Source organism: Kogia breviceps, chromosome 2 (genome assembly GCF_026419965.1).
Source record: "Kogia breviceps isolate mKogBre1 chromosome 2, mKogBre1 haplotype 1, whole genome shotgun sequence".
NCBI classification, from domain to species: domain Eukaryota; kingdom Metazoa; phylum Chordata; class Mammalia; order Artiodactyla; family Physeteridae; genus Kogia; species Kogia breviceps.
This window is the reverse complement of record NC_081311.1, coordinates 134,689,126-134,702,083: the sequence shown is the minus strand read 5'-3', so window position 1 is coordinate 134,702,083 and position 12,958 is coordinate 134,689,126. Positions and strand designations below refer to the sequence as shown.

Genomic DNA, 12,958 nt, shown 5'->3' with positions numbered 1-12,958 from the left:
GTGTACAACTTATATACTTGTATCTAATTTCCCCTTTTTCTTCTTGACTCAGTTTTTTTTACCACATACGCTATGACAGCAATAGCATTTCTATTGATAAGTCATGATTTATAAACTGTTTACTCATTTTAAAAATCATAGTCAAATCATTTTTGCTAAGATTTTGGCATCATATTAGTGCTAGGGTCACAAGTACATTTCCGTAATACATTTATTTTGATTTGCACTTGATTTACACTGACCATTGTCAACTCTAGGTGATTTTTAAAAATAATTTGTTATCCTTAAACTAGTTTTATTCTCCTTTTCTCTCTCTTTTTTTTTTTTTTTTTAACCTACCCTGTATACTTATCTAAATCATCAGGTTGTTGATGTTGAGTAGGGGGGAAGTACAGTATAGTACAAAATATACCTTCTCCCTCTACTGGCCATTCTTGAAAAGTGGCCTGTCCATTCATTGACATTATCATCTATATGTAGGAGGATGGACTAGCTAATGAATTCAGGAGTGATTCTAGGTTTCCAGGCCTGACAATCATTGAAAATTTTGAAATTGTGAAATTTTGATGAGAAATTCAGTTAGATAATGGTGAAGTAGGTGTAACCCACAGAAAATGTGAAAAATAGAAACTTAGAGTTCTAAAACCAGTAAATTAGGGTTTGTTAGAGGGGATTTAATTTAAAATATATTTTTATGTTGATTTACCTTCTTTTGGAAAATGTTTCCATTCTGCAACTGGGATATACCTATATTCAGTGGAAAATGAAAAATTAGCAAGAGAAAAGGAAATACATTTAGGCTCATTTTCTGATGCCAGGACCATTTCTTAAATTCTTTTGTGCTCATATCCGCATTGAGAGTACCACTTTTCATATAGATATTAAAAACACTTAAGAACCAAGTAAATAAGAACACAGGCAGAGATGTGCCTCTTCTGTGGTTCCTAATCATGTGTCCTTAATTTTATAAATCACAAAAGTTAATAATTATTAGTCACTGAGAAGAGAAATCACTTGAATAGACAATATGTATTTGAATAACCAGTTGTATTTTATGTGGGAAGAATAAAAATTAATTCCATTTTAAAATTATATATGTAATATAGGAACCTTGCAACATAATAGAAAATATAACCACCGTGATCAAATAATTGTGCGGTTAGGCAGGGTTTAAAAATTTAGAGATTAAAAAAAATTGTATCCAAATTTACCTGGCAACATGATTTTTTTTGTTTTTTGCATGCATATTTTTCTTTTCTCTTTTTCTTTTTTCACGAAGGACCCATTTTAAATAGTTCATGATATATTTTAGGCAGTGAACTTTATCTTATAAAGTGAGTGATTATAAAACTATAGAGAAATACTTGACATCCTTTCATAATTTGACTTCCAAGGCTCACATTTCACTTGTGCTTTGCAAACAGTCATATCTGAAAGGAGAGGCCACTGAGGATTTTGAAGATGAGGGTTAGCTGGTTATTCAGAAGAAATGACTCTTCATGGCATTTGACTGGAGGAGCACAGTATATAAATCACTTGGCTTAGTACAAGACACGTGGTACACATTCATAAGTCTGTGTTTCCTTCCAGATGCCTCATTCCAACTCTTTGCCATCATGTTGTTGGCTGGCAACTGTTGCTTTGTTAACCTAGACACTGGGAAATGATTTTTGTTTTCAGGAGGTCTGAATTAAAATTAAGAGGAAAGGTAGTGCTGGGGAGAGGGAAGTGGTTTTCTCTACCTGGATTCAGACATGAGAAAAATAGTTATTTTTTCTCACAGAGGAAAATCAGAACCCACATGATTGTTTTTATGTAGTTGAAATCACCCATATTGTAACCGAAAATAAAGTCCTCTAAAAGTATTTAGCAAGGACACCTAATTAATAAGACAATCAACTTAGGTTCTGTTTTCACTTCAACTCTTAAAGGTAAGGTTTTGTTGTCTTCCTTAATTAAAACTGATAGCATTTGCTGGGATTTTTTCCCTTTTAATGTTAGGTATAAAATGTAAATATACTAGGTATTATAGAAAAGACAGAGAGAGAATTAAAATGGAAAAAAAAAAAGAATAAAAACATTTTTAAAATTTGTCAATGTCTTTTGTCATTCTTAACAATGACTGAAATATGGTCTTTATTTAAAAGAAAAATCATAGCTATCTTCTATGAGTACTTGTTTTGGGCAATACACTATCCTAATAATCATGTTACATAAATGATATATATAATACATGTTTTTGTTTACATCTGAGCAAACTGAGGCTCAAAGAGGGTAAGTAATATGATGTGGCCATACAGGTTGTAATTAGTCAAGCTGATTCCAGATTCAGGTCTCTATGATATCAAAGCCCATGCTGTTTTCTCTGTATGCCACTACCTGTATAATTTTTGTATAATTGGTAGGTGAAAATTATCTATAGAATTCAAATCAACCTGTTTCAGTTTGGGGGGAGGCAGGTGTTGAAAACTTGAGGTTTTCTATTTTTTTCATATACTTTATATTTTTTCTCTCAGTAGATCAAAATGAAATAATTGTCATTCCAACAAACACAGAAGACAGTATGAAAAATGGAATGAGGAGGACAGAAATCAATGTAGCAGGTGTTGCCAAAAGTAACAATGTGGACGTGGAAGTTGACAGACTATCAAACTATCAGGCATATAAAACTGATACTGCTAGAAGTTACAAGGAAAATAATCATGCTGCATCATCAGCACCAGATCAAAAACTGATTCAACCTAGTGCAGAAAAGACAAAAATGCAAGATGCAGCAATTCAGACAATCCCTTCCTGTGACAGATTTGATGGGAATCACCAAGATCATAATTTGTCTGATGTCAAAGTTGATGAAAGTGTGCAAACTTCAAGTAACAACAAATCAACTCCACACTCATCTTTAAGCCCACAAGATTCTTTAGATACCTCAAGTGACTTTGGGAGTCACTTATATACAGAAGAGCAACTCACCGTAAAAGATCCAATTTGTGCACATGGTAATGATGATCTTTTGCCTTCTGTAGATGGAACTGATAAAAATTCAACAGCTTCTTATATAAAGAATTATCCATTTTACAGACAAGACTATAATCCCAAGCCAAAACCTTCAAATGAAATTACAAGAGAGTACATACCCAAAATTGGGATGACTACTTACAAAATAGTGCCTCCCAGATCCCTAGAAATATTGAAAGATTGGGAATCGGAAACCATAGGGTATAAAAATGATCAGGAGATAAATACTTTAGGAGAAAAGGACACTCATGAGAATGTGAAAGTAACTGCAATCCAAACAGAAGATCCTGTTATTTCTGAAAGCCCAAAGGAGCCAGAAGCAGACCTGAAACCAAAGCCTACCCTGAGAACAGAGCATCAGGTGCAAAGTGAGGAGAGCTTTACCCACAGCACAATGTCGAATCCTCTGAAACCTACTCCCGAAATGACGAGAGACACTGGCACAGCTCCTTTTGTGCCAAATTTGGAAGATATAAACAGTATTTTGGAGTCAAAACTTAAATCTCGGGTTTCAAATCCCCACTCCAAACCAAGTTCTTTTTTCTTGCAGATGCAAAAAAGAGTTTCAGGTCATTATGTGACATCTGCAGCTGCCAAGAGTGTTCAAGCTGCCCCTAATCCTACTCCAAAGGCACTAATAAAGAAAGAGGTGGAAAGGGATACAATACCTCCTCCAGAGCCAGCTCTTTCTCCCTTAAGTAAAACAACTCACTCTCCTCCACAGCCACACATTCAAAACACTGATGATGACAGCAATCAGAAGCCCACTGAAACCCCTCCCGCTCCTGCAACCTCTCCCCCTCCCACTCCTGCAGCCTCTCCCCCTCCCACAGCCCCCAAACCTGTTCCTCTTCCCAAGAGTCAGTTAGCAACACTTAACCTGAAGACTCTGAAAACTTTTGGTGCCCCTCGACCATACTCCAGCTCTGCTCCTTCACCGTTTGCCCTCGCTGTGGTGAAACGGTCACAGTCTTTCAGCAAAGGTCGTACAGGGTCATGCAGTGAGGAGGTCGGAGGTGCATCCGCCCGAGCTCCAGCTGACACAGAGGGAGGGAAGATTCCTTCCGTAAATACGTTTGTGGACATCCCACAACCAGGTGTGAAAGATAAGGTAAATGTAACCTTTTTAAAAGTAAGGGATTCTTATACAACATGGTTTAAACAGGGTTAACAAAGCATGTCGGTTTGTGTGTTACTTAACTCTGAATTCATAATCCACTATCAAGCTACTCTACGAAGAAAATAGTAGTAATACACAGAATCTGATAATTTATTCTCAGAGTTATTATAATTCATATAACTTGATCAGATATTACTATAAGTTAATCATTATATAATTGTATCATTAGCAAATATTTAAATTTATAGCTTCTTTGCTCCTACATTTGTATAGTGTACTAGTTTATATTTCTGACTCTAGTTTTCTGTGTTTTGCTTATCTCAATTTGTTTATAACTTTTCTGGATGTTCTGGTTGACTTTATTTTCTTTTCCAATTCTCCATAATGGCAAAATAGTTTTAATTACATAAAAACATAAGCAGTATCAAAGACTAGATAAAATAACCAAACATCTCTCAGCTCTGTATTTTCTATCATATACACTCAACCTGAGCTTACCAAACATTGTTATATATAATTTAAATTAAAACCAGAGTTTAAATAGGTAAGTTTCTTAATTTCCCATTTTGTTAATTCAGTGTCAACTTTCCAGTTATACGTATGTTGAGCAAAATATCACTTAACCACCATCTAACCTTAATGGTGTACAAAAAAGGGATTTGTTGACTTCATGTTTGATCAACTAATGATATAATTTGCTAGATTCAAGTAGTATAGTCGGGAAGAAATTCACAGTATGAATTATGATAATCCCCATGCAATTTTTAAAAAATACATTGTGTACTTTTACTCTGATAGTGTTTAAAGAATACTTTCATATTTGTATGACAGTTCCAGAAGCATTTTATACTATTTTTTCAAACACTCCCAGAGTAACAGAACATTAACCATATTGCCAAGTAAAGACTAAAGACTTTTCCATAATTTTAAAACAATATTTACCTTGAAGAATATTTCTTCATATATTTTCACATTTATGTTTATTACTTTGATATCATATCAGGAAGAGATATATGATGCAGAGATTAATTCTTTACTTGGGAATAAAGCCTGAGTTTTTTTCTTAGAATGGAATACCATTTCTAAACAACAGAAGCTTGATGGAGATAATACAGTTTTTGAGCCATTGCCTGAGTTCTGTTTAGCTCATCTTTTATAAAGATACTCATCTGGCAGTTCGAAAAAGACATTTGTAAGATTGTTTGAATACAGTTGCCAGTTAAATCAGTTACTAAATCTTCCCTCCTAGGAAGTTTAATTAAATTTTTGATTCTTAAATTTGGAAATTTCTAATATTTATTTTTAGTCTCATGAGAAAAATAAAGAAACCATGGCCATCAGTTAGCCACTGTGATTTCCAGAAACACAAAATAAGCTGTTAAATAGTCACTGATATTCCTTTATGAGAAGATACATTAGGTTCAACAAGTATGAAATTACCCATATTTGTCCATTTGTACCATCAAAAATAATTTCACAACACTAATATATGGGAACTATGAAAATGGTGTATTTTCTTTTTGTCTGTGGAATTTTTATTATTACTTTGGCTCTTCTAGCCAACTCCACTGGAGAAATCGGCATTATTTTATTTACTCAAGGACAGTAAAATTACCACTACATTTGTGAAACCAAAAGAGGTATCACTTTCCTTCCTTAGCCTCCTGAGTTCAAGATGAGGGAAAGAAATGCCCTCATCTTCCAGCTGAGCTCTGGCAGCAGAGATAACTCAGTGGATGAGGAAACAGAGCTGAGTCTAAAACACCAGTGAGGCAAATGGTGGTTCTTAAAGAGCTATTGAGGATGAAAATGTTTTGCATAATGGCCCACTCTTCACCTGGTATTCATATAATTATTTCATTTATTTTTATAGGAAAATAACTCTGCACATAATGAACAGAATCCCCAAACGCCATCTCTGACTGACGGCCCATCATTCACCCTTAAGAGACAAAGTTCTTCAACATTCCAAAGCTCTGACCCAGAACAGATCCGACAGAGTCTGCTGACTGCAATTCGTTCTGGAGAGGCTGCTGCCAAGTTGAAAAGGGTAAGTTTTCTTTATCAGATGGGTGACAGTGGGTTTATTTTCAACATTGTCGAACTCATACTTAGGGGAAATTGTTTTCTGGCTTTTAAGTCTGAATAGGGAAGATGCCAGAAGTTACTCTTTTATGTCAGGGGTCATTTTTGAAGTATAAGCTGAGAGTACTTAAAAATATGTCAGGTCTGTTTTCCAAAACATGGGCCAGGTGCAGAACACGAGTTTTGCTCATTATTATATATCTATATATAGAAAGTGCCTTGGACTCTTATTTTAAAAAATTGTGTTAGCACAGCAAGAAAGAGTCTTTTGGAAAGAAAGTCCCTCCTTTATTCCAGAAAAGCTGCACTGTTGTAGGAGCCTGCAAGTTTTCAGTCATTGCTCCTACAGTAATCAGTTACTACAAGACGTGGGATTGGGTGGTTGGGTGGGGGGGAGGAGTTTTATAGGCTAAACCAAAATAATGTAGGGAAAATCTAGAGAATTTAGATGAGACCTAATGCAGAAATTCCAATCTTAATAATGCCCTGCCAGAGTCTAGCTTCTCCTGGGTGTAGGAGAGCAAGGAGGTGTGCCCCTTTCTTGGGCAAACACTAAAAAGCATCACAGGGAATTATGTGCAGAAGAGTTTCCTCCCTTTGTCGCCTTCATCCTCTGAAAGAGGATGTGGTGCAGCCTTAAGCCTGGCATCCTCACTTGGACCTCCCAGAGGCTGTAGTTTCCCTAAATGTCTTTCTTGTTCTTCCCTTAGTCATCTTGGTTGCAAGTTCCTCAACACCCAAGACAAGACAAGTACTCATTATTTCACTGACTCCCTAGGCATTTCATTTTGTGAATTCCTTCTCTAATCATTTTAGAAGCTATTTAGAGAAGAGTAAGAGACTTGTTGAGCAAAACACTGAACTCAACAAAAACGAAATCTGCCAAGGAATAGGAATGCTGCAAAGATAGAAAAAGGGGGAGGCATCCTCGCGTGTCTACACAGCCAGCCTTGCCTGTGTCAGCCAACTTCCTGGATGGGTTTCAGTGGAGCCCTGAGTGACGGCTTTTCCCACAGAGGACTTGGCGCTCCCATCTGGGCACACATGGTGACAAGGCAAAATATTGTGTGCTGTCAGGAGTGGAGGAAACATGAAGGAATAATTCAGGGGAGTAGGTTTGAATTTTGTAGATTATTTGTAGAGTTTAAATTAAGGTGCCAGGCAGCAAAAAACCAAAAAAAGCCAAAAGGAATATTGAAATTGGTATTTCACAGGTCATGACATCTATATTTTGTGTGTGTGTGTGTGGGGGGGGGAGTATGTCCCTGTAAATAAACTACATTCTCATTTATGAAAATAATTCTATTTCTAATTCTGTTTCTAATCTTATAAATTGTAACGATGAGTTTCAAAGTTCTCAATTCAATAAATTTGATAAATATTTTTTTAAAGCAGAAAAATACCAAACATTGTACTAGATACTGCAGATACAAAATTGAATAAAATGAAGCCTCTGTCTTCTGGGTGATCATAGCCTGGGACTGAGAAACAGTGGTACCTCAGGCTCATGGGAGAACAGAAAATAACCACAGTGCCTTTGTACTAAGTCAGTGGATGTATTAATCAGTCTCAGTAAACTAACTGCAGAAAACAGTGCGTTAAGTTGGAAATGCCTTTTAGGCCAACAGAATTTTACAGGCAAGCAGCTGTATACTTGGTGTCTTATGGGCTCCGAATTGGCAGTCTCTTCACGTATAAAATTCTCATTGCTTCCAGAATGAGCTGGATGTGAATCAACAAAGAAAGCAGGCCCTAAATGATGATCCTATAATTGTATCCTGTTTATAACTCATTACTTTAGGTTCTATTGAGTCTAAATTTTCTCTCTTTCAGTAGGAGGTTATTGATAGCTCTGACTCCCTATAGTGTCAGCTCCTAAACTCTGTTTAATGAAAATTCCTTACATAATCCTTTTTCTTCCCTCTGAAGAAAGACACAGGGTCTAGTAGAGTTCTACACTCCATGATCAGCACCTTCACTTCTACTTATATATGCTAAAAATGTGTTTTTATATACCAAGACTCAGAAGAACATTGTTTGTAATAGCTCCAAATACATATAACCTTAATATCCAAAAATGGTAGACTAGTGGTATATTCAAAGCATGGACTATCAAATGGCAATAAATTGGATAAAATACACACAACAGAACAATGTAGTTAGAGACATAAAAAGATATGTAAAGTTGACAGCATGCAAAACTAAATTATATTATTCAGTGATGCATGCATAGGTGGCAATTATTTTTAAAAGTGAGGAAGTAATTACAAAAATCACAATAGGGTTACTTCCAGATGGGAAGAAAAAGTGCTGTTGGGGCGTATTAGAGCAAGACGGGCACAAAATTTAAGAGGGAACTAAAAAAATTAGTAATCAAGATAAATATTATCTTAATGCAATATTTTAAAATGTACAAATTAATGCAAAAATCCATGATAAAGTCAAAATTTTAAATAAAGACAAGATCAGTAGGGAGCTGGAGTAGGGAGTATTCTCTTGACCTGGGTGGTGGGCTGCATATATGTCTGTTGTTTGTTTTCATTGGGCTGTACAGTGCACTTCTCTGTGCATGTATTATATTTCAAAAAATTGCAGGTGGTAAAAATGGACACAAGAATGCTCTAATTTCTTGTGATCTTTGCTTAAGTCCCATATTTCTGTCCTGTTCTGAACATTTCTTCTGGTTTGTTTTACATTCTAACATTTCTTTTATAGAACAACAGTTACAGTGCCAAATAAAATCTCCAGTGATTTTGACAGTGGGTTTAGATTGTTCATCAGAAAGTTGGCTCCGTGTTTGCCTGTATTTTGGCACCCAAATGTTCACTTTTACTCCAGGTACCAACCTGCCTTATGGCTCTTGTTCATACTTGAGCAATTAACCTTCATTAAATAGTTGGTTCACATTAGAACAATTATCTAGTTGATTGCTCTAGTGTAAATGTAGTTGTGAATTTTCATGTTCCTTAAGGCTTTTTTCCCATGCCTTACCCCCACGTCAACCCACATACAGTCAAAGTGATTTGTCTTGTCTGCATATAAAGCATTAATAAATCTAGCACAGTATTTTATAAAATGTGTTTGACATTAAGATGTATGTATGACAGCAAATTGTTTTCAGAGAATAAGAGATTAAGTCATCTACTCTCATTGACTTGTGTTGACACAAGAACTTCTTTGGCTGCTTTTGCTTCTTGTTGGTGCTTGAACTACTGAGGTTATTACACTATTATAAGGAGAATTTAGGTTTGTAAAAATAAAAGTCTGAAAATAAACTGATGAATGATATTTAGTGCTTGGTATTAAGTGTTTCCTCAGAAAATAAAACTTATCGTTAGCTAGATAGAAATCTGGAGGGAAGAGAAAACCTGGATAAGTCACCCAGGATCTTCCTGGCTTATTTTGTTTAATTAGTCTGCTTTTTATTCATATTTCCTTGGTTTGAATTTGAAAAGTCCAAGTGTTTCAGGTTGGCAGCTCTTTCCATGTATTTTAAAAGTAAAAATAGATGGTTTCTTAGTAAGAAAGCTATGTGAATATTCCTGAAAATTTCTTGAACTTCAAGGGTAGACAGTCAACTAGTAGATGCTTACATCAGTAAATTCTTAAAGTTACTTTTTAAAGATATCTTTATTACCAGTGTCCTATGGTCACTGTTCAAAAAATTCAAGCAATACTTTTATACTTCATAAATGTTTGTAAAAAGTTACCATATTTCATCTAAGAAATAGTCATTGAGTTACAATGACCAGGCACTAAAATAACTATGAGTATGAAGTAGGTATGAAGTAGCATTAAAATAGACAAGGTCTCTGACCTCAAAAAATTCATAGAATAGTATTCTAATGATATCTCTCATGTTTGAAGTTTAAGTAAACAAATTTTTAAATAACAAAATACCATTTCCCCCCAGAGTAACTGCTCTGGATAGAGTACAGTGTAACCTTTCAGACCACTTTTGTAGTATATAAACGTTTATTTTTTCTAACAAAAATGGAATCCTCTGTAAAACACTATTAAATATATATCTATCTCTTGAAGCTTTCCCTTTTATTACATACATATCTATGCTATTCTTTTAAGACTATGTAGTATTTGGAATTCCCTGGTGGTCCAGTGGTTAGGACTCTGAGCTCTCACTGCTGAGGGCCCATGTCCGATCCCTGGTCAGGGAACTAAGATCCCACAAGTTGCGTGGCATGGCACAGCCAAAAAAAAAAAAAAAAAAAGACAACATAGTGTTTGACTGTATGAATGAACCATAGCTTATTTGCTCCTTACTGGTAGACATTTAATTGGATTCTAGTTTTTCACTCTATAAATGATGTTACAATTAACATCTTTTACTTGTAGACATTTAGAACCATCAGTATGTTTTTTAAATACTTACACCAAATTTTCTCTCTTTTACTTTACAAAGAGTATGAGAACTGCAACTTCGGCAAGAATTACAAAAATAACCCCTCACACACACAGAGACTTTTCAGACCAAGATTACATAACAAAAAGCCATTACCTGTCTGTTTGTTGGCTGTACTTGGAAAGTAGCTCCACATGAGTACTGAATAGGGTGCAGATAAGTAAGTGTTCTTTCCCTTGGTGGCAACTTTTCTGCTTAGCTATTTTATTTCAGGTGGATGGTGTCAACCACTCTACTCCATCCTGGGTTCATAAGACAGTCAAGAAAATTAATTAGTTTAAATGATCTATCTTTGTTTAGTAAAAGGCAAGAAATGAAGCACCAGGAAACCAAAGCCAACCAAAATTTGCCAACTTTATTTTCCTTTTCACTAACTCTGTTGCTAGGCAGAATCTGTGGCCTTTTGTACTTCTCTTCTTGTGAAAAGAGGATAATGTTTGGTTATAAAGCTGAACTGGTCAAATTACAATCAAGAGATAAACCATTTTTCTTAAAATATTGTCATATTTTATATGTAATATTTCAAAATATTATACCTACTTACTATTCAGAATCCAGATAACTTTCTTCTACATTCCTGTAAGTAATGTTGGAATTTCAAGCTATTTAGGAAATTTTGTTTTAGTGTTTTTTATTCCCTTACAGTTTGTAAATAGGAAACTTTGCCATTGAATTTTGGAACTTAGGAGTTTATTCCCTAGTAAATAAACTCCTTTTCATTCTGCATTTGTTTTGGCAAAACAGTCATAGGTTTGACTTTTTTAGCCTTTCAAATGAAGGCATTTTAAAAACCAAAGCTAGTTTTTCTTATAAATGAGGGGTACGTAGGAGACTAACTTCAAGTTAATATATATCATCAATATGAAAATTATAGAATTCATTGCTTTGTGGAATTTGCTTTATTTTTCTACATTCCCCAAGGTACTTTGGGGGAGCCAGAATTAATCTAGCTAAAAATGCACTTTAACAGCTTGGCTTGCAGTCCACTTGTGCTCTTGTCCTTTGAGTTGATTTGGTAGTTTTGTAAAGACTAAGGTGTGTTAATGGATTATTTAACTTGTTTGCTGTGGAAATAACTCATTTTTAATTTCATGGTAGAATGAACATTTATTCTTGATTATTTGAAATTTACTGAATAATAAATACTAAATGTTAGCATTTATAATTAAGTAGAAGTTAAAATGTGGTAATTGTTGAAAATTGAAAATTAGACAGCTGTCCCATTTTAAATTGATGGGTGCAAAGTGTGTTTCTTTCTCTTAGGTTACAGTTCCATCAAATACAGTATCTGTGAATGGAAGGTCAAGATTCAGCCACTCCATGTCCCTTGATGCCCAGGATGGCCATTAAATGTTGCCCTGCCATGCCACACTTCATCAGCGCTGTTGCACAGAACGACTTCATACTGATGGAGAATGTTAGCAAAATGTATGTTCAGATGTACACTAATATATTATCTATTAAGGCATAAGAACTTGTGCTGTGGCTTTTAATGCCAAAAGAAGAATTACCAGAATTTATAATTTATAATAATATCTTTGGTCTTTTTTGCCTTAAGAACTGAATATGCTGCTTTAGAACTTTAAGACAAGGTGTTAATGACTTTCATTTTTCTCAAATGAGAAACAGTCACCTTTTGTTGATTTCACTTATTGACACATTCTCTACAATCATGACTTAGACAAAGGGATAAATTAAGATTCTTAGACATATTTGTATGACACATAAACAACTAGGCCGACATAGATCTGACATTTGCTGCCTCAATGTTACAGTTTAATTGGAAATGTTTATGTTATATTAAAGCCCATAATAAATATTCCATTGATGGATATAACATGTTATGGGGTGGGTACCCCATAAACATTAAGGTTTCAGAAATCCTGGTTTTAATTAAAGTGATAGTCATTACGTAGTTCAGATGCTAATATTCTGAATAGTAATATATATTTACATTAAAGCTAAAGTTGTTAAGCAAAACAATGCCTAATTTGTTGGCTTGTAACTGTTCTGGGGTCTAGAGCTTGTTGATGTTCAATTCCTACTTTAAAAATTTAACTGCTCACTTATTCTAAAAGCCTTGTCAAACAAACTGATGTTATGTTGGTTTTTACTAAAGCTACTGGGATATCTGCCTCTTTGGAAAATGTGTTGCTTTTTCCCCTGTTTAATAAAAGCAAGTTATATATTTGGGATGCTTTTTAAAATGCAGTTTGTGTCAATCAGCATATTTGTGCACTTCACCTGATGAACACATCTCCATCAACCAGTAAACAAATAAGTAATATAGTAAGACCGACAATTTATCAGGGCTCCCT

At 34.8% G+C, this 12,958-nt stretch overlaps 1 protein-coding gene across 15 annotated transcripts in view; it reads left to right on the top strand.

Moving 5' to 3' along the window:
- Window positions 1–12,850, top strand: part of COBLL1 (cordon-bleu WH2 repeat protein like 1) — a 159,706-nt gene extending 146,856 nt beyond the window's left edge. For 6 of the 15 annotated variants that reach the window (XM_067026210.1, XM_067026202.1, XM_067026205.1 and 3 more), the window contains 4 exons: window positions 2,517–4,126; window positions 6,009–6,185; window positions 10,641–10,800; window positions 11,904–12,833. In XM_067026210.1, coding sequence (XP_066882311.1) covers window positions 2,517–4,126; window positions 6,009–6,185; window positions 10,641–10,778 — 1,925 coding nt within the window. In that variant the 3' untranslated portion in view covers window positions 10,779–10,800; window positions 11,904–12,833. Of the gene's footprint in view, window positions 1–2,516; window positions 4,127–6,008; window positions 6,186–10,640; window positions 10,801–11,903 lie in introns of all 15 variants that reach the window. The other 9 variants (XM_067026204.1, XM_059052375.2, XM_059052377.2 and 6 more) reach the window with 3 other exon arrangements.
- The last annotated feature ends 108 nt before the right edge of the window (window positions 12,851–12,958 follow it).